The sequence below is a fragment of the Macaca fascicularis genome, chromosome 1 (assembly GCF_037993035.2).
Source record: "Macaca fascicularis isolate 582-1 chromosome 1, T2T-MFA8v1.1".
In the NCBI taxonomy this organism is placed as follows: Eukaryota; Metazoa; Chordata; class Mammalia; order Primates; family Cercopithecidae; genus Macaca; species Macaca fascicularis.
The window spans coordinates 2,345,581-2,369,001 of record NC_088375.1 but is presented as its reverse complement, the minus strand read 5'-3'; the positions used below and the strand labels follow the sequence as shown (position 1 = coordinate 2,369,001).

At 43.8% G+C, this 23,421-nt stretch overlaps 1 protein-coding gene across 6 annotated transcripts in view; it reads left to right on the top strand.

Moving 5' to 3' along the window:
- Window positions 1-23,421, top strand: part of SCCPDH (saccharopine dehydrogenase (putative)) — a 55,259-nt gene that overhangs the window by 16,024 nt on the left and 15,814 nt on the right. For 2 of the 6 annotated variants that reach the window (XM_045390809.2, XM_045390804.2), the window contains exons 3-5: window positions 1,790-1,870; window positions 6,056-6,185; window positions 10,164-10,213. The exons of 2 other annotated variants lie outside the window; for them this stretch is intronic. In XM_045390809.2, the coding sequence (XP_045246744.1) occupies window positions 1,790-1,870; window positions 6,056-6,185; window positions 10,164-10,213 (261 nt within the window). The remainder of the gene's footprint in view (window positions 1-1,789; window positions 1,871-6,055; window positions 6,186-10,163; window positions 10,214-23,421) is intronic. 2 more of the 6 variants (XM_074031425.1, XM_045390810.2) reach the window with 1 other exon arrangement.

Below are 23,421 nucleotides of genomic sequence, written 5' to 3'. Positions count from 1 at the left end.
GACTCATGGCCAACTTGAGAAATTTGGGAGTGAAATATCCAGAGACAGGCCGAGAAAGCTCCAAATGAGTTTTAAAATGGATGTGTGCAAACCCTAAGGATTAAACTGGGTGCAGAAAGAATATAGAGCTTCAACTTATGTTTTAATCTCAACTTTAGTTCTATTTAAATATGTTTAAAGTGTGTATTTTATTCATTTGGTAGACAATTTAAGTGATTTATAAATAAATTCACATAGTTAGTAGGTGATGGATTCCAGGTGTGAACTTGGGTCCACTGCCTTGAAATCCTTTGTTCCATGACACCATACTGCCTGAGAAGTAAAGTTCTTCATTCATTTCATGTGGTTAATGGAAGGCTAGGAACTCGAATTTCACATACTTCTCCCAGTCCTGTAATTCCAGTGTGATCCGCCATTCTTAGTAAGAGGCGTGAGGTCTTGGAGTTAGGTGAGAGGACAGCCCATCTGACCTATTTGTAAAGGTCAGTTGTTGCACTGCCCTGTCTTTTAAGTGTCCCTTGTTTCTCGAAGGCTGGAAGAAAGAAACGATTTCCTTCCTGCATCTTTTGCTGCCAGGGATGAGTAAAGCAGAGGAGTTTGTGCTTCTAATCTAAGAGAAAGATTTGTCGTGCTTCTTCGGAAATGGGACTGAATTCTGATGTATTAGCTTTTACATATGAAAATTTTATTTTAATTCCTTGAGTTTGAGTAACAGATAATACGAGAGATCTAGTGTCATATAGGCTCAGAATATCTGCTCTGTTCAGTATCAAACTTATCCTTTGCATACTCTCTTCTTCCTGTTTGTTTTTAATTTTGGCCAGTGGTACCACGGGTTCTTGGCCCCCATGTCCAGCCCAGCTAGTCTGGAAATCCAGTCATTTCCGCCTTTTTAGTATTGTATGTCTATCTTTAGTATATCATCTGTGCTGTAAGTCTTATACCACAATCCTGTTTAAAATTCTCCAGGAAGGCCAAATAAACTAGAAAGGATAAAGTTGAAACCTGTTAGCATAGCACATGTTGTCCTTCCTGATGTGGCCGTAGCCTGCCTTTCCAGACTAATCTCTTTCCACTTCCTACTCCAGTGTATTTGATTCCTGCTTCAAGTAACAGGAAAATCTCCTCTTTCTTCACCTCTGCATTTACTTTTTCTTGTATCCAGATTTTTCTTTTTCCTGGAAAATTTTTATTTTTTCTTTAGGGTTCAACTCAAGGGAATCACTTGTATGAAACTTTCCCTTTTGTCTTCAGGTAGAGGTAAGCGTACATTCCTCTGTAATTCCATCATGCCTTTATGTATTCACACTGTGCGAGGTATTTTTGTGCAGTTATCTTATTTTCTCAATTTATCTTTTTGTTTTTGAGACCGTCTCACTCTGTCGCCCAGGCTGGAGTGCAGTGGCGTGATCTTGGCTCATTGTAATCTCCACCTCCGAGGTTCAAACCATTCTCCTGCCTCAGCCTCCCAAGTAGCTGGGATTATAGGTGTGCGCCATCATGCCCGGCTAATTTTTGTATTTTTAGTCGAGATGGGATTTCACCATGTTGGCCAGGCTGGTCTCAAACTCCTGACCTCAAGTGATCCGCCTGCCTCGGCCTCCCAAAGTTCTGGGATTACAGGTGTGAGCCACCGTGCCTGGCCACTTTTTCAATTTATCTTTAGGCTATTTTATTAGCAGATGATTTCTTGATAACTAGGACCATTTACTTCCAGGATTAGATGGCATTTTATTCAGTTAAACTTGTCAAGCAAGAATAAACCTCTTTCTTCTTCTTATTTCCCTAGTATCGATTTTATGGAGAACCTGTAATAAAAGCGTGTATTGAAAATGGAGCCAGTTGTATCGACATCAGTGGAGAACCTCAGGTATATAAAATGAAAAGGAAACAACGTAGAATTAACACATACATTTCTGTTTCATGAAGTGGAAATATTTAGTACAATTTTGCAGACATACTGAGAAGCCGACAGCTCCTCTCTAGCGTTCAGAGATGGTATGCGTATGGTATTCCATTGATAGCTCAAAGGAGAGCACTGATGGTAAGGTCTTAGCTTCAGTTTTCTTGAATTTTTTTCCTCTCTACAGCATCATTTCTTTTAGGTCTGTGCTTATGATAACTACTTCATGCTTTAAACTGAATCAATTAAAATAGTGAACCGTGCATAACTCTTAGAATCTCACTTCTGTAAGGTTTTAATTTTGAATTCACTTTTAAAAACCAGGTACCTTTAGGCCAGGCACGGCGGCTCACGCCTGCAATCCCAGCACTTTGGGAGGCCGAGGCGGGTGGATCATGAGGTCAGGAAATCGAGACCATCCTGGCTAACACGGTGAAACCCCGTCTCTACTAAAAATACAAAAAATTAGCCGGGCGGGGTGGCAGGCGCCTGTAGTCCCAGCTACTTGGGAGGCTGAGGCAGGAGAATGGCGTGAACCTGGGAGGCGGAGCTTGCAGTGAACCGAGATCACGCCACTGCACTCCAGCCTGGGCGACAGAGCGAGACTCTGTCTCAAAAAAAAAAAAAAAATCAGTTACCTTTATAACATTACATAAAAATAAAGGTAAAATTCACTAGTGTAAAATCAACCTAAAGATTTTAAATGTTCACATTTATTGAATGCTTACCATATGCCCAACATTGTGCTAAGTGTTTTATGTAACTTTTTAAAAAATACGTATAGAGTAGTTATCTTCCTCCATTTTTTATAGATGAGGAAATTAAAGCTGAGGAAGCTTAAATAACTGGCTCAGTAATGCATCTAGTAAGTAGAAGAACTAGGTCTTCAATTGAGGTTTGCCTGACCACAGGAAGTTATGTGTTAACAGGCATTAAGCTCTTCTTCAGCCTTTAAAATGGTAACATCATGTGTCTCTGTAGTAACTACTGGTTATCATCATCAGTGTGCCAATATGATACTAATATGTATTTGCAGTTTATCAATTGGTAAAATACTGGAAAATACTGAGAAAGTGTAAATTACCAAAATTGATTCAAGAAGGAGGAGGAAACTAAAAAAAAAAAAAGCCAGGTGAGGGGGCGCACACCTGTTATCCCAGCACTTTGAAAAAGGCCAGGTGAGGGGGCGCACGCCTGTTATCCCAGCACTTTGAAAAAGGCCAGGTGAGGGGGCGCACGCCTGTTATCCCAGCACTTTGGGAGCACTTTGGGAGGATGACTTGAGCCCATGAGTTAAAAAATTAGCCAGGAGTTGGTGGCACACACCTGTGGTCCCACCTACTCAGGAGACTGAGACAGGAAGATCACTGGAGCCTGGGAGGTCAAGACTGCAGTGAGCTATGATCACGCCACTGTACTCCAGCCTGGGCAACGTAGTGAGACCCTGTCTTCAAAAACACAAAACAAAAACAAAAAACAATTCCCGTGTTATTTAAAATAACCCAGAGCATGGTGAAAACCTTTTAAGTCATCTATAAACTATCATAAAAGTAATATCAAATCTCTTGGGTTTTTTTTTTTTTTTTTTGATACAGGTCTCTCTCTGTCGCCCAGGCTGGAGTGCAGTAGTACGATCTTGGCTTACTGTAACCTCTGCCACCTGGGTTCAAGCGATTCTCCCGCCTCACCCTCCTGAGTAGCTGGGGGTACAGGTGCACACCACTACACCTGACTAATTTTTGTATTTTTAGTAGACAGGGTTTTACCTTGTTGGCCAGGCTGGTCTCGAACTCCTGGCCTCAAGTGATCCACCCACATCGGCCTCCTAGAATGCTGGGATTACAGGTATGAGCCACTGTGCCCAGCCATAATATCAAAACCTAATAAGGGGTTGGGCACGTTGGCTTATGCCTGTAATCCCAGCACTCTGGGAAGCCAAAGTGGGTGGATCAAGAGTTTGAGGCCAGCCTGGCCACATGGCGAAACCCCTTCTCTACTAAAAGTACAAAACTCAGCCAGGTGTGGTGGTGCATGTCTGCAATCCCAGCTACTCAGAAGGCTGAGGCATGAGAATCACTTGAACCCGGGAGGTGGAGGCTGCAGTGAGCCAAGATTGAGCCACTGCACTCCAGCCTGGGCAACGGAGTGAGATCCTGTCTCAAAACAACAACAAGAAACCTAATAAAGAACCAGAGGGCCGGACTAGGTGGCTTACGCCTGTAATCCCAGTGCTTTGGGAGGCCGAGGCGGGCAGACCACGAGGTCAAGAGATCGAGACCATCCTGGCCAGCATGGTGAAACCCCATCTCTACTAAAAATACAAAAATTATCTGGGCATGGTGACGCACGCCTGTAGTCCCAGCTACTCGGGAGGCTGAGGCAAGAGAATCACTTCAACCTGGGAGGCAGAGGTTGCAGTGAGCCAAGATCATGCCACTGCACTCCAGCCTGGCAACAGAGTGGGACTCCATCTCAAACAAAAAAACAAAAAAAAAAACCCAGAATATATAAAGAATTTTTACAAGTCAATAATAAAGACAATTTATTTTTAAAATGGGCAGGGGATGTAATCTCAGCACTTTGGGAGGCCGAAGCAGGTGGATCACCTGAGGTCAGGAGTTTGAGACCAGCCTGACCAACACGGAGAAACCCTGTCTCCACTAAAAATACAAAATTAGCAGGGTGTGGTGGCAGATGCCTATAATCCCAGCTACTCGGGAAGCTGAGGCAGCAGAATCGCTTGAACCTGGGAGGTGGAGGTTGCAGTGAGCCGAGATCATGCCACTGCACTCCAGCCTGGGCAACAGTGCGAGACTCCGTCTCAAAACAAAACAAAACAAAAAGGGCAGGGGATGAGAAGAGACAAATCTTCTGTGTGGAAGAATTCCACATAATTTATGTAACTTCTCCACATTGATGTGCAAGCAGCTGTGTGTGTGACTGTGTTAATGTGTTTGTGTGTATGTGTGAGTGTAACTGTGTTAGTGTGACTGTTAACGTGTGTTTGTGTGTGCATGAGCAAATGTGTGTGTGATTGTGTTCGTGTTTGTGTATGTGCATGAATGAGTGTGTGTGTATGTGGTGTGTGTTTGTGTCTGTGTATGTGCCTGAACAGGTGTGATTGTGTATGTGTGTCACCCTCTGGAAGAGGGAGCATAAATTGACAGTGGAGAAACCTGACGAACCCTGGTAAATCATGTTGACAGTGCGTAGTCCTGATAGGATATGATATGATATATGATATGATATGATATGAAATGAATAGCACTTTACCCCTGTGGTCTCTTTCCAAAACCCATAACCCCAGTTTAATAATGAGAAAAACATGAGACAAATTCCAGTAGAGGGGAACTCTACAAAATGCCTGACCAGTACTCCTCAAAACCATCAAGGTTATCAGAGACAAGGAAAGTGTGAGAAACTGTCGCAGCCAAAAGAAGCCGAAGGAGACATAACAACCGACTGTAATCCTGGATGGGATCCTGGAGCAGAAAAAGGGGTTCAGTAAAAACTGAGGGAATCAGAATGAACTGTGAACTTTAGCAAATTAAATCATATGTCAGTATTGGTTCATTAATTGTAACAACCGTTCATGTAAAAGATGTTAAAAATAGAGAAAACTGGGCTGCAGGGTACTTGGGAACTCTCTCCTATTCCATTTTTCTGTAAATCTTACATTGTTTTTAAAAAGTAATTTCTAAAAACAGGCGGAAGAGCAGAGCGGACGTTATTCCCCTGTGCCCTCTGCCGTCATCTCCTTTCCCGCTCTCTGTCTGTGCGTGGGCAGAGCTCTGTGTCTGTGACAGTGTTCATCTGGGTAATGCCGTTTGGGGTAATTTTTTTTTACTTTCTATTTTTTATGTTTTATTTAATTTTTTATAATAGGCATTACTTTTATATTTAAAAGTCATTCTAAAAATACTAAGTGTCATAAAGTCAGGTGAGCATATCTTCCATGCCATCTGGTACACAGTAGGTGCTGTATTTGCTGAATAAGTGAAAAAATATTTTGACAGTTAATATTTTGCTGCAGAGCCACACTGGTTAGCATTTTCAAAGTTTGATTGCTTTGTTTTTAAAGATAAATTATTTAATACTGGTCTATGTCTTTCTGCATAACTCTAATTAAAATTCTTATCCTGGATTTTTTAGTTTCTGGAACTAATGCAATTGAAGTATCATGAGAAAGCTGCAGACAAAGGGGTTTATATCATTGGAAGCAGTGGCTTTGACTCCATTCCGGCAGATCTGGGAGTGATATATACCAGAAATAAAATGAATGGTAATTATTGATCAATAAGCAATCATGGAACTTAACAGTACGGTGCAAGGGCTTCATGTTTGTAACTGTGGTGAACTAAAATCTAGTTGAAAAAAGAAACATAGCCATAAATGGGTAATATTAAAACACACGTTTTGTTTTTAATATAGCTGCACTTTTAATAAAATGCTATTGAGACTATTGTTGAGACATGGATAATACTGTATTTTACAGTGATATATTATTGTCTCAGTATAGTTTGGTTTGAGCTGTCAAATTTCTGGAAAACACCTTTGGCAACCATTATAAATTCAAGCTTGCTTTGTTTAGGAATCAGCACATTTTAAAGCATAATTTGTATATTATAGTTTAAAAAGGTTTTAAATTTTTAACCATCAAAGCTAGAAAGTATTGAACACAGAATTGGAGACAGTTATTTAATAATGGATAAAATAATGAATATTACAATAAAACATTTGAAGTTACTAATGTTTTACATATTTAAGAGTGTCTGGTTTAGAAAATTCCCTGAGCAGGCTGTGGTGGCTTGCTCCCAAGTCTTAGCTACTCGGGAGGTTGAGGCAGCAGGATCTCTCGAGGCGAAGAGTTCAGGACCAGCCTGGGCAACATAGCAAGACTCGTCTCTAAAAAATAAAATAAAAAATTAGCCAGATGTGGTGGTACACACCCATAATCAGTCCTAGCTCCTCAGGAGGCTAAGGTAGGAGGATCACTTGAGCCCAGGAGTTTGAGGCTATAGTAAGCTGTGATTGCACCACTGCACTCTAGCCTGGGTTACAGAGTGACACCTTGTCTCTTAGAAAAAAAGCAAAAAACAAAACAACAACAACAAAACAAAAAACAAACCTGAAACAGGTAACTTCGGTGCCATATAAAGTGTTCTAGACTTAAAAAATTGGAAAATGTTCCAGCGTATATTAAAAAGCATAACTGTGAGACCAAAGTCCAACAAAGATAGCACACACACACACAAACTGCAGATCTTGCTTGCTTGTGAAATTAGAAGTAAAAAGAAAATACTATATAAAATTTTAATAAATCCAGTGTCATTTAAAAAGTTTTTTAAGAGACAGGATCTTGCTGTGCCATAGCTCACTGTAACAAACGCCTGGACTCAGGCAGTGCTCCCTCCACAACCTCCTAAGTAGCTAGGACTGCAGGCTTATGCCACCATACCCAACTAATTTTATAAAATTTTTGTAGAGATGGGGTCTCACTATGTTGCCCAAGCTAGTCTTGAACTCCTGGCCTCAGGTGATCCTCCCACCTTGGCCTGGCAGAGTGCTGGGATTTACAGACGTGAGACACCATGCCCAGCTCATCCAGTGGCATTTTAGAAGAACAATATATTGAGACCAAGGTTTAGCATTAGGAAGTTATATAATCATATCAGAGGTGAGCAGCTATGTGCCCATCTCAAAAAATGATTTGAAAATTGAGAATTCACACCATTTAGTGATTTTACATTTTTAGGAATAGAATAGTTTCTTACATAATAAATTTCAGGGCTGGGCATGGTGGCTCACGCCTGTAATCCCAGCACTTTGGGAGGCCAAGGCGGTTGGATCACCAGCCTGGCCAACATGGTGAAATACTGTCTCTACTAAAAATGCAAAAAAAAAAAATTAGCAGGACGTGGTGGCAGGCGCCTATAGTCCCAGCTACTCGGGAGGCTGAGGCAGGAGAATCGCTTGAACCCGGGAGGCGGAGGTTGCAGTGAGCCGAGATGACCCCACTGCACTCCAACCTGGGCGACAGAGCAAGACTCCGTCTCAAATAAACGAATGAATGAATGAATGTCAGAAGGCAGTAGCCTGTATCATACGTAATGAATAGTTAAACACTAGAACCATTCCAATTAAAAAGGGAAATGTGAATTGAACATCTTCAAAATATTCAGTGTTCCAATCCTTAGACCTAATATGTCTCCATTTATTAAAATAATTCTTTAAAGTCTGTGAAGTTTAGTTTTCTTCATGATAATCCTGTTTCTTGAGGAGGTTCTCTGCTTTTATTTGAATAAGACTTTTTCCTTCGTAAGGGAGAAATATTAGTTTAAGGTTTGTGTAAACATTTTTTTCGGATACTGAACGCTAGAAGTCAGCCAGCTGATCGTTGATGCAGGTGGTCCACTTTTATTAGATTACGCTTTAGGTGTTCTGTGGATGGGGTTAGATCACAGAGCCACATACCCAGGCCACATTCTTTTAGTAACCATTGGAATCGCCTCTAGTGAGTTATATTTGAATGATCTGTTTTTTATTTTTGTCTGTGGCCAGACTAATAACGTTTACCTGGCTATAGTTCTCTTCTGCTGTAACAGCTTTGTTGATTATGTGGTTATTTATTATTTTGCTTGGTGTCAACTTTGTAAGGCCCCATGTTTTAATTTTCTTTTAGAATTAAAAGCAGGAACATTGTCACTTAAGGAATGAATATATTTCATTTATCAGATTTTGAGAATTAGCCAGCCATTATATTTTTCTTTTGCCTCATTGTTCTTGAGAAACTCAATAATTAATTAAATGCTTAACCACTATGCCTGCATATTAGTCTTCATGGTTAATATACTTGATGTCTGCTTTTTCCTGGCTTGGTTTCCAATTTTTATTTTATACTTATTTTTGTTTCATTTTAGTAGTCTTAGTGTTTTATAAGCTATCACAAAGGGTGTTTTGATAGTTTTTGTGTACATTCATTGTAACCCATTGTTAATAAGCCTCTTGAAAGCTGTCATATTTTAAAGCAGAATAATTCCCATGGATCTAACTTCTTTCTTCTTCTTTCTTTTTTTTTTTGACAAGCTCTTGTTCTGTTGCCTAGGCTAGGCTGGAGTGCAGTGGCGCGATCAAAGCTCACTGCAGCCTTGAACTCCTGGGCTCAAGCAGTCCTCTTACCCCAGCCTCCCTAGTATGGTAGTAGTAGTCCCTAGGACTACAGATACATGCCACTGCAGCTGGCTAATTTTTCTAAAAAAGATGGGGGCCAGAAATCCCAGCACTTTGGGAGGCCGAGGTGGGCAGATCACAAGTTCCGGAAATCGAGACCAGCCTGGCCAATATGGTGAAACCCTGTCTCTACTAAAAATGTAATCCCAGCTACTCAGGGGGCTGAGGCAGGAGAATCGCTTGAACCCAGGAGGCAGAGTTTGCAGTGAGCCGAGATCGCGCCACTGCACTGCACTTCAGCCTGGGTGACAGACTCCGTCTCAAAAAAAAAAAAAAAGAGAAAGAAAGAAAGAAAGTGACCTCCTGCCTTGACCTCCCAAAATGCTGGGATTATAGGCCTGTGCCACCAGCATTCGAGCCGAAACGCTGGGATTATAGGCCTGTGCCACCAGGATTCGAGTGAGCTCAATTGTTGCCTTATTGGGGGTGATTCTTACTGTCATCAGTTTTTAAATACTAGAAAAGATTTTGTCAGTACTAGCGAATAGAGTTTATGCTAGTCTAGTCTTTCTGATGGTTTACCTGGCCATAACTACTTCTTAAGTCTGTGTACAAAAACATAATAAAACTGTTATCTGTACAGATTTTCTATGTCAGCTGTAGGCTTAGAAAAGCTAGTCTCGGCCGGGCACGGTGGCTCAAGCCTGTAATCCCAGCACTTTGGGAGGCCGAGACGGGCGGATCACAAGGTCAGGAGATCGAGACCATCCTGGCTAACACAATGAAACCCCGTCTCCACTAAAAATACAAAAAAATTAGCCGGGCGCGGTGGCGGGCGCCTGTAGTCCCAGCTACTCGGGAGGCTGAGGCAGGAGAATGGCGGGAACCCGGGAGGCGGAGCTTGCAGTGAGCCGAGATCGCGCCACTGCACTCCAGCCTGGGCGACAGAGCGAGACTCCGCCTCAAAAAAAAAAAAAAAAAAAAAAAAAAAAGAAAAGCTAGTCTCTAAGTGAATAGGCATTGTTTATTATTACTTGTCCTAAATAATTTAGATTTTATTTTGCTTTTTACCATTCTCCTGCTCTTTTAGGTACTTTGACTGCTGTGGAAAGTTTCCTGACTATACATTCAGGCCCTGAGGTTGGTTTTCTGTTTGTCTTGTGTTGTTTCAAGTTAATATTAAAAATATTTTGGAAATGACACATGTGTCTTAAAACATATTTAGACTAACTTTTTATGTATGTGTAATATTTAATGTGTGAAAGTCACCATGTTTAATTTTTTAAAAGATACCAAGATTACTTTGACTTGAAATATACATTATTTTCTTTTTATTTTATTTTATTTATTTATTTTTGAGATGGAGTTATGCTCTTGTCGCCCAGGCTGGAGTGCAATGGCGCAATCTCAGCTCACCGCAACCTCTGCCTCCTGGGTTCAAGTGATTCTCCTGCGTCAGCCTTATAGGCGCACACCACCATGCCTGGCTAATTTTTTTGTATTTTTGGTAGAGACGGGTTTTGGTCAGGCTGGTCTGGAACTCTTGACCTTAGGTGATCCGCCTACCTCAGCCTCCCAAAGTGCTGGGATTACAGGCGTGAGCCACCGTGCCCTGCTATTTTATTTTATTTTTTTGAGACAGAGTCTCACTCTGTTGCCCAGACTGGAGTGCAGTGGTGTGATCTTGGCTCATTCAATCTCGGCCTCCCAGATTTAAGTGATTTTCCTGCCTCAGCCACCTGAGTACCTGGGATTACAGGCATGTGCCGCCACACCTGGCTAATTTTTGTTTTTTTTCTTTTTCATGAGAGTTGGTATTTTGCTGTGTTGGCCAGGCTGGTCTAGAACTCCTGGCCTTAAGTGATCTGTCCACCCTGGCCTCCCAAAGTGCTGGGATTACAGGCATGAGCCACTGCGCCGGGCCCCTAAAATATAATTTCTTCTAAAAACAACTGCAGTGTTCATTGTATTAGAATGAATTATCATGATCTCAACACTAAAGCCTTTATCATTGGTGCACAGTAAATGTTGTTGGCTAGGAAAATTTTCACCTTAGTGCAAGTCAGCATAGTTTTTATCCTGAGCATAACTTAGGTACTGTCATGACCAAAAAGAGGTATATGAGGTAGATCTAGTCTCACTGAATTTACAGTGTATTTGGTCACAGAAGACATTGACGTCGGGAACATAAGACAGTTGCATTTCTGGGAAAGGACCATGTTTTATGACAAGACTTTTATTGCCGATAGTGCCTAACCCAGTTCTAGGTCTGCACTGTGGCTTCCAAAGTATTTGTTCTAAATTATATTCATTCAACAAATATTGTATAGTAGTGCAAATGCATACAGTAGCTGTGCAGGAGAAAATGGCATGTAAATGAATAAGATACAAACCCTACCTTTAAAGTGTAATAATTTAGTTTGGCAGGAAAGAAAAAAATGTTTGTTATTGAAGAGATCAGATGAAATACTGTAGGATTCTGAGTATGGTGAATATATCTAACTAAGAGTCCAGAGATCAAGAACTTTCTGGAGAAGCTGGGATATAGACTGAATTTCAAGGGCTGGTGCTGTGGAGATGTGAAGGAAGAGGAAATAGTGAATCAAAGACAAAGGTGGAGTGGTGCGGAATGTGTTTAATAAGAGGAATGACTGTCTTCGTCTAGATTGTGGGTTCAGATTAACATAAAGAGCTATGTAAAATATGCTACCACTTGTGGTTACACAGACTCTTTAGTAGAGTATAAGTGTAGCAGGACAAGCCGCAGAAAAAACCCCTCAGACACCGAGTTAAAGAAGGAGGGGCTGGCTGGGCATGCTGGCTCACAACTATAATCCCAGGACTTTGTGAGGCTGAGGCGGGTGGATCATAAGGTCAGGAGGTCGAGACCATCCTGGCTAACACAGTGAAACCCCATCTCTACTAAAATTACAAAAAATTAGCTGGGCGAGGTGGTGGGAGCCTGTAGTCCCAACTACTCGGGAGGCTGAGGTAGGAGAATTGCTTGAACCCAGGAGGCGGAGCTTGCAGTGAGCCGAGATTGTGCCACTGCACTCCAACTTGGGTGACAGAGCAAGACTCCATCTCAAAAAAAGAAAAAAAAAAAAAAAAAAAGAAGGAAGGGCTTTATTTGGCCAGGAGCTTTGGCAAGACTCACACTCACATCTCCAACAACCGAGCTCCCCGAGTGAGCAATTCCTATCCCTTTTAAGGGCTCACAACTCTAAGGGGGTCCGCGTGAGAGGGTCGTGATTGATTGAGCAAGCAGGGGGTACGTGACTGGGGGCTGCATGCACCGGTGATCAGAACAGAACAGGACAGGACAGGGACTTTCACAACGCTTGTCCATACAATGTCTGGAATCTGTAGATAACATAACCGGTTAGATCAGGGGTCGATCTTTAACCAGGCCCAGGGCGCCGGCCGGGCTGTCTGCCTGTGGATTTCATTTCTGCCTTTTAGTTTTTACTCCTTCTTTCTTTAGAGGCAGAAATTTGGCATAAGACAATATTAGGGGTGTTCTCCTCCCTTATAAGAATAAAAATAAATGGCTAGGCGCAGTGGCTCACGCCTGTAATCCCAGCACTTTGGGAGGCCGAGGCAGGTGGATCACTTGAGGTCAGGAGTTTGAGACCAGCCTGGCCAATATGGTGAAACCCCGTCTCTACTAAAAATAGAAAAATTAGCCAGGCCTGGTGGCGTATGCTTGTAATCCCAGCTACTCAGGTTATGGAGACAGGAGAATTGCTTGAACCTGGGAGGCAGAGGTTGCAGTGAGCCGAGATGACGCCACTGCACCCTTGCCTGGGCAGCAGAGCAAGAGGCTGTGTCAAAAATAAAAATAAGTGATAGTGGGAGTAATTTGGGAATGCTCCATAGAGGCCTTATTGAAACTAGTTTTGAAAAGTGAATAGCATTTGGCAGGTGAAAGGCAGCAACTGGAACAAAGGCTCAGAAACAGGAATGAGAAGTGCATCCTTGGGGCCCTTGGTAGCATATGTTAGAAACCCAGCTTAAACCAACAAAACAAAAAAGAATCTATTGATTCATGTAACCAAATGCCTGAAGGTAAATCATATGGCTGGATCTAGATGTTCAAATGATACTGTCCGAACTCTTTTTTTCCCCTCTTGTTTCTCCTTTTTTGTCTCTTTCGTTTCTGCTACTTTTCTTTGTGTAGGCTCTGGATGGAGCAGGGAAGTACTGGCATCCTCAGGTATACTTTGTCATAAAGGTTCATGATTTCTTGGGAAGAGCTGCCCAGTTTATATGTCAAACAATAGAGAAGATTAGTCATTTTGCTTGTTCTTAAGCCAGTCAGTGTGACCTGGGGTAATAGAGTGTGAACCCAGAAAATCTGGAGACAGGTTTCAGTTAATTAAGAAAGTTAGGCTGGACCTGGTGGCTCACACCTGTAATCCCAGCACTTTGAGAGGCCGAGCCGAGGCAGGTGGGTCACCTGAGGTCAGGAGTTCGAGACCAGCCTGGCTGTTAGAAATAAATATTTGGTGCCGCAAAAGAAATAAATTTTCTTTTGCTCGAACATAAATTTTCTCAGCAAGGCAACTTTTCTTCTATAGAAGGGTGCATCTTGCGGATGGAGCAATGGTGAGAGCACACCTAAACAGGGGAGGGGAAGGGGTTCTTATCCCTGACACAGGTAGCCCCTACTGCTGTGTCATTCCGATATTGGCTAGGGTTGGGCTGCACAGTCTAAGCTAATTCTGATTGGCTCTTTTAAAGAGAGCAGGGGTACGAGCAGTTATGGAACAGGTGGCTCAGGATGACTAAGAACAGAGCAGGTGACCAAGGGTGACTAAGGTCAGAGCAGGTGATAGAGGCTAGGAGGAGGTTGTTTACTGAAACTAGGGACAAGGAGACATAAAGAACAAGAAAGTTAAACTTTAAAGAACAAAGAACGGGAGTGTAACATACGGATTCATTGGTTCTTGGAGAGGATCTCAGAACTCATTGTACTTAACAATTTACAGGCTGAAACCTTTGAAGAGGAATTTATTCTATCCTACAATTTCCCTCCTTTCAATTTTCATATTATTTCCTCTTCAAACTTTTTAAACGTGTCTTGGCTTTGCTGCTCGACTCTGTGATTTAAAAGAAAAGGCTGATCTGAATAAGATGGAGGAGAGCTATGGGAGGTTTTAGTAAGTGCTGCATCTATAAGTCTTTGTACCAGCCCATGGATGCACGGTATGACACAGCACCCAACAAGAATGAGTATACCTATTACAGCTGCAAGAGAAGTGAGAATTGAGGCTGTGAGTTCTTTCCATTTACCAAACCACCTTTCTAACCACCCTGATAAAGGGTTATCGACTCCAGCATTTTAGCTAGTTCATTGGATAAAGCGGTGAGTCTTCGTAAGGCCCTCGTTATGCTCCCAGTGGGGGCAGTGTTGTTTGGGATAAAGGTACAACACTGAGTTTTATCGTAACACAAACACCGCCTTTTTCGGCTACTATCATATCTAGGGCCATTCTGTTTTCCCAGGCCATCTGGCCAGTGGGCCCCAAGTGTTCTGCTGTCCCTTTGACAGTATCCCTGGTGTAATTAATAAACCACTGCTGATTATCATAGATGTAATTTATCCAGTCTTCGTTTTTATTAATTGTCACCCATGAAAATATTGACTTAAATCCTGCAGCTATTTGAGCTCGGGCTTTAAATTCATCTGGTTCTCCTCATGGAACTCCAATAGCATTTATATAAAACATGAGGGTCAAAGGACCCATGTGGGGCACTTCTTTCATGATTTCTTTTTGATCGTGTTGACGGAATGCTAGGGTGAAAGGGATGGCCAGCTGGACTAGAGCATAAGTGCTGCTCTAATGACTTGCAGAGTACCCAGCAGTATCCCCCGCGGTACTGCCATACACCTGCTCGGGGATGAACAAGGGCAGACTGGTTGGCAAGCTCTTGAAGAGTCTTGGTTTCGCTGCACCCCCTAAAGTCTCCAGGGAATGCTAACTTTTCCCTCTGCCGTGAAAGGCAGGAGGTGAAGTTAATATCAGGGGCTGGAGGCCAGATGGCCCTCGGGGGCTGCCCACAGGCCTCTTGACCTCAGGGAACAGCAATGAAAGAGTCTTGCATGGCTCACCGCCTCGGGCTGTGGGGTTCTGGAAGAGAGCTACTGTACAGCTCACGCCCGGTTGTGAGAGGACCACCCAAGTGGAAAGGGGACAATTTGGGTATCTAGCCTGACTGTTGCACAAGCATAACAGTTGCTTTTGTTTAGCTTGCCAACAGAATATTTAATCCACTCCAGCCAAGCATTTGCGTCCAGATACCCTGTTTCAATTGCTATAGTTTGTTTTAAATCTTTAACCTCTACAACATCTACTTAGGTTTTATCATTGGGTATATAACGAGAGAAGGTTTGGTTAGCAGAGAATTTAGGAGAGGGAGAAGGAGGTGTAGGATGTGAGGAGGCAATGAAGCGCATTTCAAAAGATCCTATGGGGTCCTTCCCTGAGACTTCTCCTACACCACAGAAACGGCCAATGAAGGGGAAGAACTCTGGGGCGCAGAGGTGGTAATCTGTGCTGGATTACATTGGCTCAGCTAACAATGGGGAGGGGAGACTTCTTCAGTAAAATGAATATATGGTTTTAAGAAACATCAAGTACTAGTTGGGGCCGTCCATCCTTGCTCTTTGGTCTTTTATAGCGCGTTGGACGCATTTCAGCAGAGAAGCTCTGCTCTAGGAGGACAAGATTCCCAGTTCATACTGGACTCTTCGTCAACGCCCGCCCAAACTAACTGATCTCAGTTAACAGATTTCCAGTCTGAGGAGTGCTAGGAAGAAGGATAAAGATGCTTTTCTGAAGTGGAGAGTTGCCTCTGGTTTGACACATCTTCACAGGGCATCAGAAGGCAAGCATCAAAAGTAGTGGTTTGGGGTGAACTTGACCTGGTCACACTAATAACGAGAGGACTAGCAGTAGAAGGGGAGAAGAAAGAGATGCAAGGTAAGAGGTTCAAACCCGTTTTCGCTTTCGCTTTTGCTTGGTTGGAGTTGGCCCTGGAATAGCTGTCCATGATTCGGGAGCGGTGGTGCTCCTCTGACCCAGGTGTGATGAGTTCTCTTTCTGCTGTTTGAACTGCGGTCTCCGTGGTGAGAAGCACTAGGTAGGGTCCTTCCCAAGCTGGTTTGAGTTTTCCTTTCCTTCAGCTTTTGACGAGGACATGGTCCTCATACTGATGTTGGTGTACTGGAAACTCTAGGGGTGGTACCTGTGCTAAAAGACCTGTAGTTCTGAGGGAAGAGAAAGTGGAAGATAAACCCAATGTGTAATTTCTGAGGAACTGATCTTTTGTTTTGACTGTGGGCATGTCAGCAGTGGAGGGCAAACAGGGCAACCTATACAGCACTTCATAAGGGGATAAGCCAACATCTTTCCCAGGGGCAGTTCGGATTCTCAGCAGGGCAATGGGAAGGCAGCTAGTCCATGGCACCCGAGTCTCTAAGACTAATTTGGTTAGGTGGCTTTTTTTAGAGTTTGGTTTTTTTCTTTCCACTCTTCCTGATGAAGGTGGGTGCCAGGGAGTATGATATTCCCACGAAATTACTCCAGTACCTGGGCTAATTTCTTCATGACATGTACAGTGAAATGAGTCCTATTATCTGAATCAATGCTTTCTGTTAGTCTAAACCTGGGTATAAGATTTTCAACTAATGCCTTGACTACATTTCTAGCAGTTGTACTTGAGAAGGGAGTAGTTTCTACCCAATGAGTAAGGTGATCTGCTATTACTAATAGATGCTTTAGACCACCAATTGGAGGCATCTCTGTGTAATGAATCTGGATTCTTTGGAATGGCCTTAAGCCTGGACTGCTTCCCCCAAGGGGTAATCCCTTTATAGTTTGTTGATTGGTTTTTTTTTTTTTTTTTTTTTTTTTTTTTTTTTTGAGACGGAGTCTCGCTCTGCCGCCCAGGTTGGAGTGCAGTGGCCGGATCTCAGCTCACTGCAAGCTCCGCCTCCCGGGTTCACACCATTCTCCTGCTTCAGCCTCCTGAGTAGCTGGGATTACAGGCGCCCACCACCTCGCCCGGCTAGTTTTTTTTTGTATTTTTTAGTAGAGACGGGGTTTCACCGTGTCAGCCAGGATGGTCTCGATCTCCTGACCTGGTGATCCGCCCGTCTCGGCCTCCCAAAGTGCTGGGATTACAGGCTTGAGCCACCGCGCCCGGCCTCTGTTGATTGGTTTTCTTACATACTGAGCAATTGTCTGTAACCCGTTTGGCCAGGGTGTAAATTCCTATGCACCCATAAACTCCGAGGACTGCGCCACACAGGGCTTGGGGCCCCCAGTGGTCCCTCGGTACAGCTGGAGCAAGATTTCTCTCATAAGGGGTTTGGATAACACTTCTCTCTGGTCTGGCAATATCCAATTTCCTTCTGAATTCTCTTTAGCACCTATTTTCATTAGTTTTTAGACCACAGAAAGCCAAACACCATTTTATATTTGACAATGCTTCCTGTATGATTTTATACCAGATCAGCTACCTTTCACCTTTTTATTAGTGTGCTATTAATGTTAAACTCAATTTTAATAAAACCTTTTAGACATATTTATCCAATTGTAATGTCTGGCCATAAGTTAAGATTTTTATAGACTCTTTTTAACCCTTTATAATTTTGTTTTTTTTTTTTTTGAGACAGAGTCTTGCTCTGTTGCCCAGGCTGGAGTGCAGTGGCCGGATCTCAGCTCACTGCAAGCTCTGCCTCCCGGGTTTACGCCATTCTCCTGCCTCAGCCTCCCGAGTAGCTGGGACTACAGGCGCCCGCCACCTCGCCCGGCTAGTTTTTTGTATTTTTTAGTAGAAATGGGGTTTCGGCCGGGCGCGGTGGCTCAAGCCTGTAATCCCAGCACTTTGGGAGGCCGAGACGGGCGGATCACGAGGTCAGGAGATTGAGACCATCCTGGCTAACACGGTGAAACCCCGTCTCTATTAAGAAATACAAAAAACTAGCCGGGCGAGGTGGCGGGCGCCTGTAGTCCCAGCTACTCGGGAGGCTGAGGCCGGAGAATGGCGTAAAGCCGGGAGGCGGAGCTTGCAGTGAGCTGAGATCCGGCCACTGCACTCCAGCCTGGGTGACAGAGCGAGACTCCGTCTCAAAAAAAAAAAAAAAAAAAAAAAAAAGAAATGGGGTTTCACCGTGTTAGCCAGGATGGTCTCGATCTCCTGACCTCGTGATCCGCCCCTCTCGGCCTCCCAAAGTGCTGGGATTATAGGCTTGAGCCACCGCGCCCAGCCAACCCTTTATAATTTTTGTTAAAGAACAGGTTAGTACTTTAAGAAAAACCCATTGTGCTTTTATTTTAATGTCCAGTTTACAGAAACTTTAGCCAACATGTTGACACACAGAATTTCCTTTACAATTAACGTTTCAAAACTTGCTTAAACCTTCAAAACAATTTTTTAACGTTTTAATTTAGGTAAAAATTCACATTCTTATGCCTCCTTGTAATCCTTTTACCAAAAGTATATTTTACTTTCCTTACACACCTTGCACATAAACTGTTTCTTCAATAGTTTTACATTCAGGAGGCCTAATTACTTTTAAATTATACAACATTTCTTGCATAAATTCTCTTTTATAACATTTTTCATGACTTTCACAGACAATCTGTGACATGCCTTAACTTTCTGACTTGTCGTAAATATTCCTTTCTTTAAACAACCAGTTAATTTACTTTAGAACAAGAATTTACCATGTAAGATTCTTTTTACATAAATTCTCCTTTTTTTTTTTTTTAGACAGAGTCTCGCTCTGTCACCCAGGCTGGAGTGCAGTGGCGTGATCGCGGCTCACTGCAAACTTCGCCTCCTGGGTTCACACCATTCTCCTGCCTCAGCCTCTCAAGTAGCTGGACTACAGGCGCCCGCCACCACGCCTAGCTAATTTTTTTGTATGTTTTTTGTATGTTTAGTAGAGACCGTATCAGCGAGGATGGTCTCGATCTCCTGACCTCGTGATCTGCCTGCCTCGGCCTCCCAAAGTGCTGGGATTATAGGCATGAGCCACTGTGCCTGGCTAATTCTCCTTTTTTTTTTTTTTTTTTTAATGTCAAACATAATAACCATTCTTTTCCAAAGCAAACTTCCTTCATGTCTGTGGACTAGACTACCTAAGGCCACAAGATTAGAAGTTAGGATAGTACATGTTACACTGTTAACTTTTAGCAAACTTTACTTTTGTTGAAAACCTTGTAAGTTTGGGATTTTAATTAGTGCCAGGTGTAGAGCCTAGAACCTAGACAGACGTGCAGATAAGGTTTGACTTTTTCTAGCATTTAACTCCATACGTCCTAGGTTTTACCTAGCTGCAAAGCAGGCCAGTTGTAGAGCTAAGAAACGGTAGCCCGTTTGGCTGATTAATAGCTCTAAGTTCTTGCACTAACCAGTATGACCCATCTGGCTTCTTTACAGGCAGAATTGGAGTGTTACAGGGAGACATACAGGGTTGGAGAAGCCCATCACGGAGAAGACCTTCAATTATCAATGATAGGTTTTAAATCTACCCTTGCTTTTAAAGGAATAGGGTATTGCTTTCTCTTTTCTACTTCCCCAGAGGTTTTTAATTTTTTAAATTTAATACGAATCGGAGGAATCTGTAACTCCCCTCCATTCCCGTCTTTTGACCATACTTTGGGATGAATGTGTTCTTTGCAGTGGGGAGCAAGTATAGGGAGGGGAGGAATTTTCCCTGATCGATATAGAGGCCTAAGCCAAATTTTAGCATTAAATCTCTCTCTGATAGGTTTGTTCCTGCCTCTGGAATTAACAGAAATTTAATATGAGCTGATTTGCTTTTTATATGACTTTTGTTCTTTTTCCCATTTGGGACATTCTCTTTTGAAGTGACCTATTTTTAATTTGAAACATTTGTCCTCTTTCTCTCCCTTTGCCTCTCCCTCTCTGTCTCTCTCTCTCTGTGACTGTCTGTCTCTCTTTGACTCCCTCTTTGCCTATCTGTCTCTTTCTCTCTCTTTCTCTCTGCTTTTCTCTCTCTCTCTCTTTCTGACTCTCTCTCTGTTTCTCTTTGATTCCTTCTGTTCCCTCTGTCAGTCTTTCTCTCTCCTCTAAGATTTTTTTTCTCTACCTTTGAGTCTCCTGGCTTTACTCTTCCGTACTCTTTATATTGCCTGGAGAGTGGGAGTCTAGGTTCTTTACAGGTTCTGGCCCCCTGGGTACTTTGTTGTATGGTAGACAGCAGAATTTTTGCTTTCTGCTTTTTTCTTCATTTCTTCTTACATATACTTTTTGGGCTTCTCTTAGAAGCTCTTCTATAGGTTTATCTTTCCAGTTCTCTATCTTTTGTAATTTCTCATTAATATCTGGCCAACTGTTGGTGACAAAATGAAGTTTTTTTTTTTTTTTTTTAGACGGAGTCTCACGCTGTTGCCCAGGCTGGAGTGCAGTGGCGCGATCTCAGCTCACTGCAAGCTCCGCCTCCTGGGTTCCCGCCATTCTCCTGCCTCAGCCTCCTGAGTAGCTGGGACCACAGGCGCCCGCCACCGCGCCCGGCTAATTTTTTGTATTTTTAGTAGAGACGGGGTTTCACTGTGGTCTCAATCTCCTGACCTTGTGATCCGCCCGCCTCGGCCTCCCAAAGTGCTGGGATTACAGGCTTGAGCCACCGCGCCCGGCCTTGACAAAATGAAGTTTTAACATTCTCTGCCCAAGAGGATCCTCAAGACCTAGACTAGCATATTTTCTCATTTGTTCCTTTAATCTAAAAAATGTTACAGGCTCTTCCTCTTTCCCTTGCTGTATATAAAATGTCCGGGTACGATTCTGGGATACTGATTCTTTGATCCCCTTTATTATCGATTCCCTAAGGTCCTGCATATTTTCTTGATGGGCTCCGTTGTCATTGTCCCACCTGAGGTTTTGGGCGGGAAAGTTTTGATCTGCTGTAGGAACGTTTTGGCCAGGAGGGTGTTCATGTTCCAAGGCTCCCATAGCAGCTCTACGGATCATGGCTCTTTCTTCCCCTGGGAAGAGGGGAAAGGGAAGTTCTGAAGAACCTTTTTGCATTGCTCCATCTCGTGCTGAAGCCCTTTCAGGAAAGAGCACTGTAGTGAGTGGCGCTTGGGACGTTCCCAAGAGGCAGGGTTATAAGGAGGGGACAGTGGGGACAGGAGAAGGGTCTGGGACAGCAGCTGCATTTTCTTGTTTTTGGTCTTCCCATTATCCTTCTAGTATTTTAACACGAGACCTGGGGGCTGTCAAGGGGAATATGCTTGTTACCATCTTTATCCTTCTTGCTCCCTGCCTCGCTCGGGGTATTTCCCACACTGGGTCCTGGTTCGGCGCGATCTCGCGTATTAGAGATGTCTCGCCTGTCCTTTAGCGCCGCCTGCTGGAGGCTCCGTGCATTCACACACACTCCCGACACCCCCAGAATACCCCAGCCACCAAGGAAGTAATTGCCGCTCCCGTGACGTTTCTTCCCGTGGTCTGTGCACAGAGTTACCTTGTCGCTGCGGTGTGTGAGGATCCCTTTCCCCAGGTTGCCGGCCAGCTCCTTTCCGCGTTGCTGAGAGTCCGGGTTTATTTGTCTCACCCGATGGGTGTTGATTCCTTACCCCTGAGGCCACTGCAACAAGGCAGCCGGGCGCGCCTCCTCACTGGGGAGGACCAGACCCTTCCCCAGAGGAGAATGGGAATCCCGGGCGGGCTCCCAGGTTTGTTAGAAATAAATTTTGGGGGCCGCAAAAGAAATAGCACTCGAACATAAATTTTCTTAGCAAGGCCGTAGCAGGACAAGGTGCAGACAAAACCCCTCAGACACCGAATTAAAGAAGGAAGGGCTTTATTCCGCCGGGAACTTCAGCAGGACTCACGTCTCCAACACCCGAGCTCCCCGAGTGAGCAATTCCTGTCCCTTTTAAGGGCTCACAACTCTGAGGGGGTCCGTGTGAGAGGGTCGAGATCAATTGACCAAGCAGGGGGTACGTGACTGGGGGCTGCATGTACCAGTTATTAGAACAGAACAGAACAGGACAGGGATCTTCCCAGTGCTTTTTTTATGCAAATAACCAATTAGGTCGGGGTCGATCTTTAACCACCAGGCCAGGGCGCGGCGCCGGGCCGTCTGCTTGTGGATTTCATTTCTGCCTTTTAGTTTTTACTTCTTTCTTTGGAGGCAGTAATTGGGCATAAGACAGACTGAGGGGTGGTCTCCTCCCTTGAGGCAACTTTACTTCTGTAGAAGGGTGTGTCTCGTGGATGGAGCAATGGTGAGAGCACAACTGAACAAGGGAGAAGGGGTTCTTATCCCTGACACAGGGCCCCTACCCCTGTTGGCTAGGGTTGGACCACACAGTCTAAGCTAAATCCGGTTGACTATTTTAAAGAGAGCAGGGGTACAAGCCAGAGTGATGGGGTGAGTAGCTTGGCAGGAAGAATGGTTACAGAACACGTGACTCGGATGACTAAGAGCAGGTGACCAAGGATGACTAAAGTCAGGGCAGGTGACCAAGGGTGACTAAGGTCAAAGCAGGTGACCAGGAGTGACTAAGGTCCCAGCAGGTGCTAGAGGCTAAGTGGGGGTTGTTTACTGAAACTAGGGGCAAGGAGACATAAAGAACGAGGAAGTTAAACTTTTAAAATAAAGAACAAAGAACGGGAGTGGAACATACTGATACATTGGTTCTTGGAGAGGATCTCAGAACTCATTGTACTTAACAATTTACAGGCTGAAACCTTTGAAGAGGAATTTATTCTATCCTACATGGCTAACATGGTGGAACCCCATCTCTACTAAAAATAGAAAAAATTAGCTGGGTGTGGTGGCAGGTGCCTGTAATCGCAGCTAGTCTGGAGGCTGAGGCAGGAGAATCACTTGAACCCAGGAGGCGGAGGCTGCAGTGAGCTGAGATCACACCACTGCACTCCAGCCTGGGTGGCAGAGCAAGACTCCATCTCAAAAAAAAAAAAGTTGATTTTGCCAAGGTTGAGGACACACCCATCCCGTGACACAGCCTCAGGAAGTCGGGACGACGTGTGCCCAAGGTGGTCAGGACACAGCTTGGTTTTCTGTATTTTAGGGAGACATGAGACATTAGTCACTACATGTAAGAAGTACATTGGTTCGGTCTGGAAAGGCGGGACAGCTTGAAGCAAAGGCAGGAAGCCTGGGAGTGGGGACGGAGCTTCCAGGTCACAGACAGGTGGGACACAGCCGTTACATTCTTCCCAGTTTCTGATTAGCCTTTCCAAAGGAGGCAGTCAGATATGCATCTATCTCAGTGAGCCGTTGAATAGAATGAGAGGCAGGTTTGCCCTAAGCAGTTTTCAGCTAGAGTTTTCCTTAG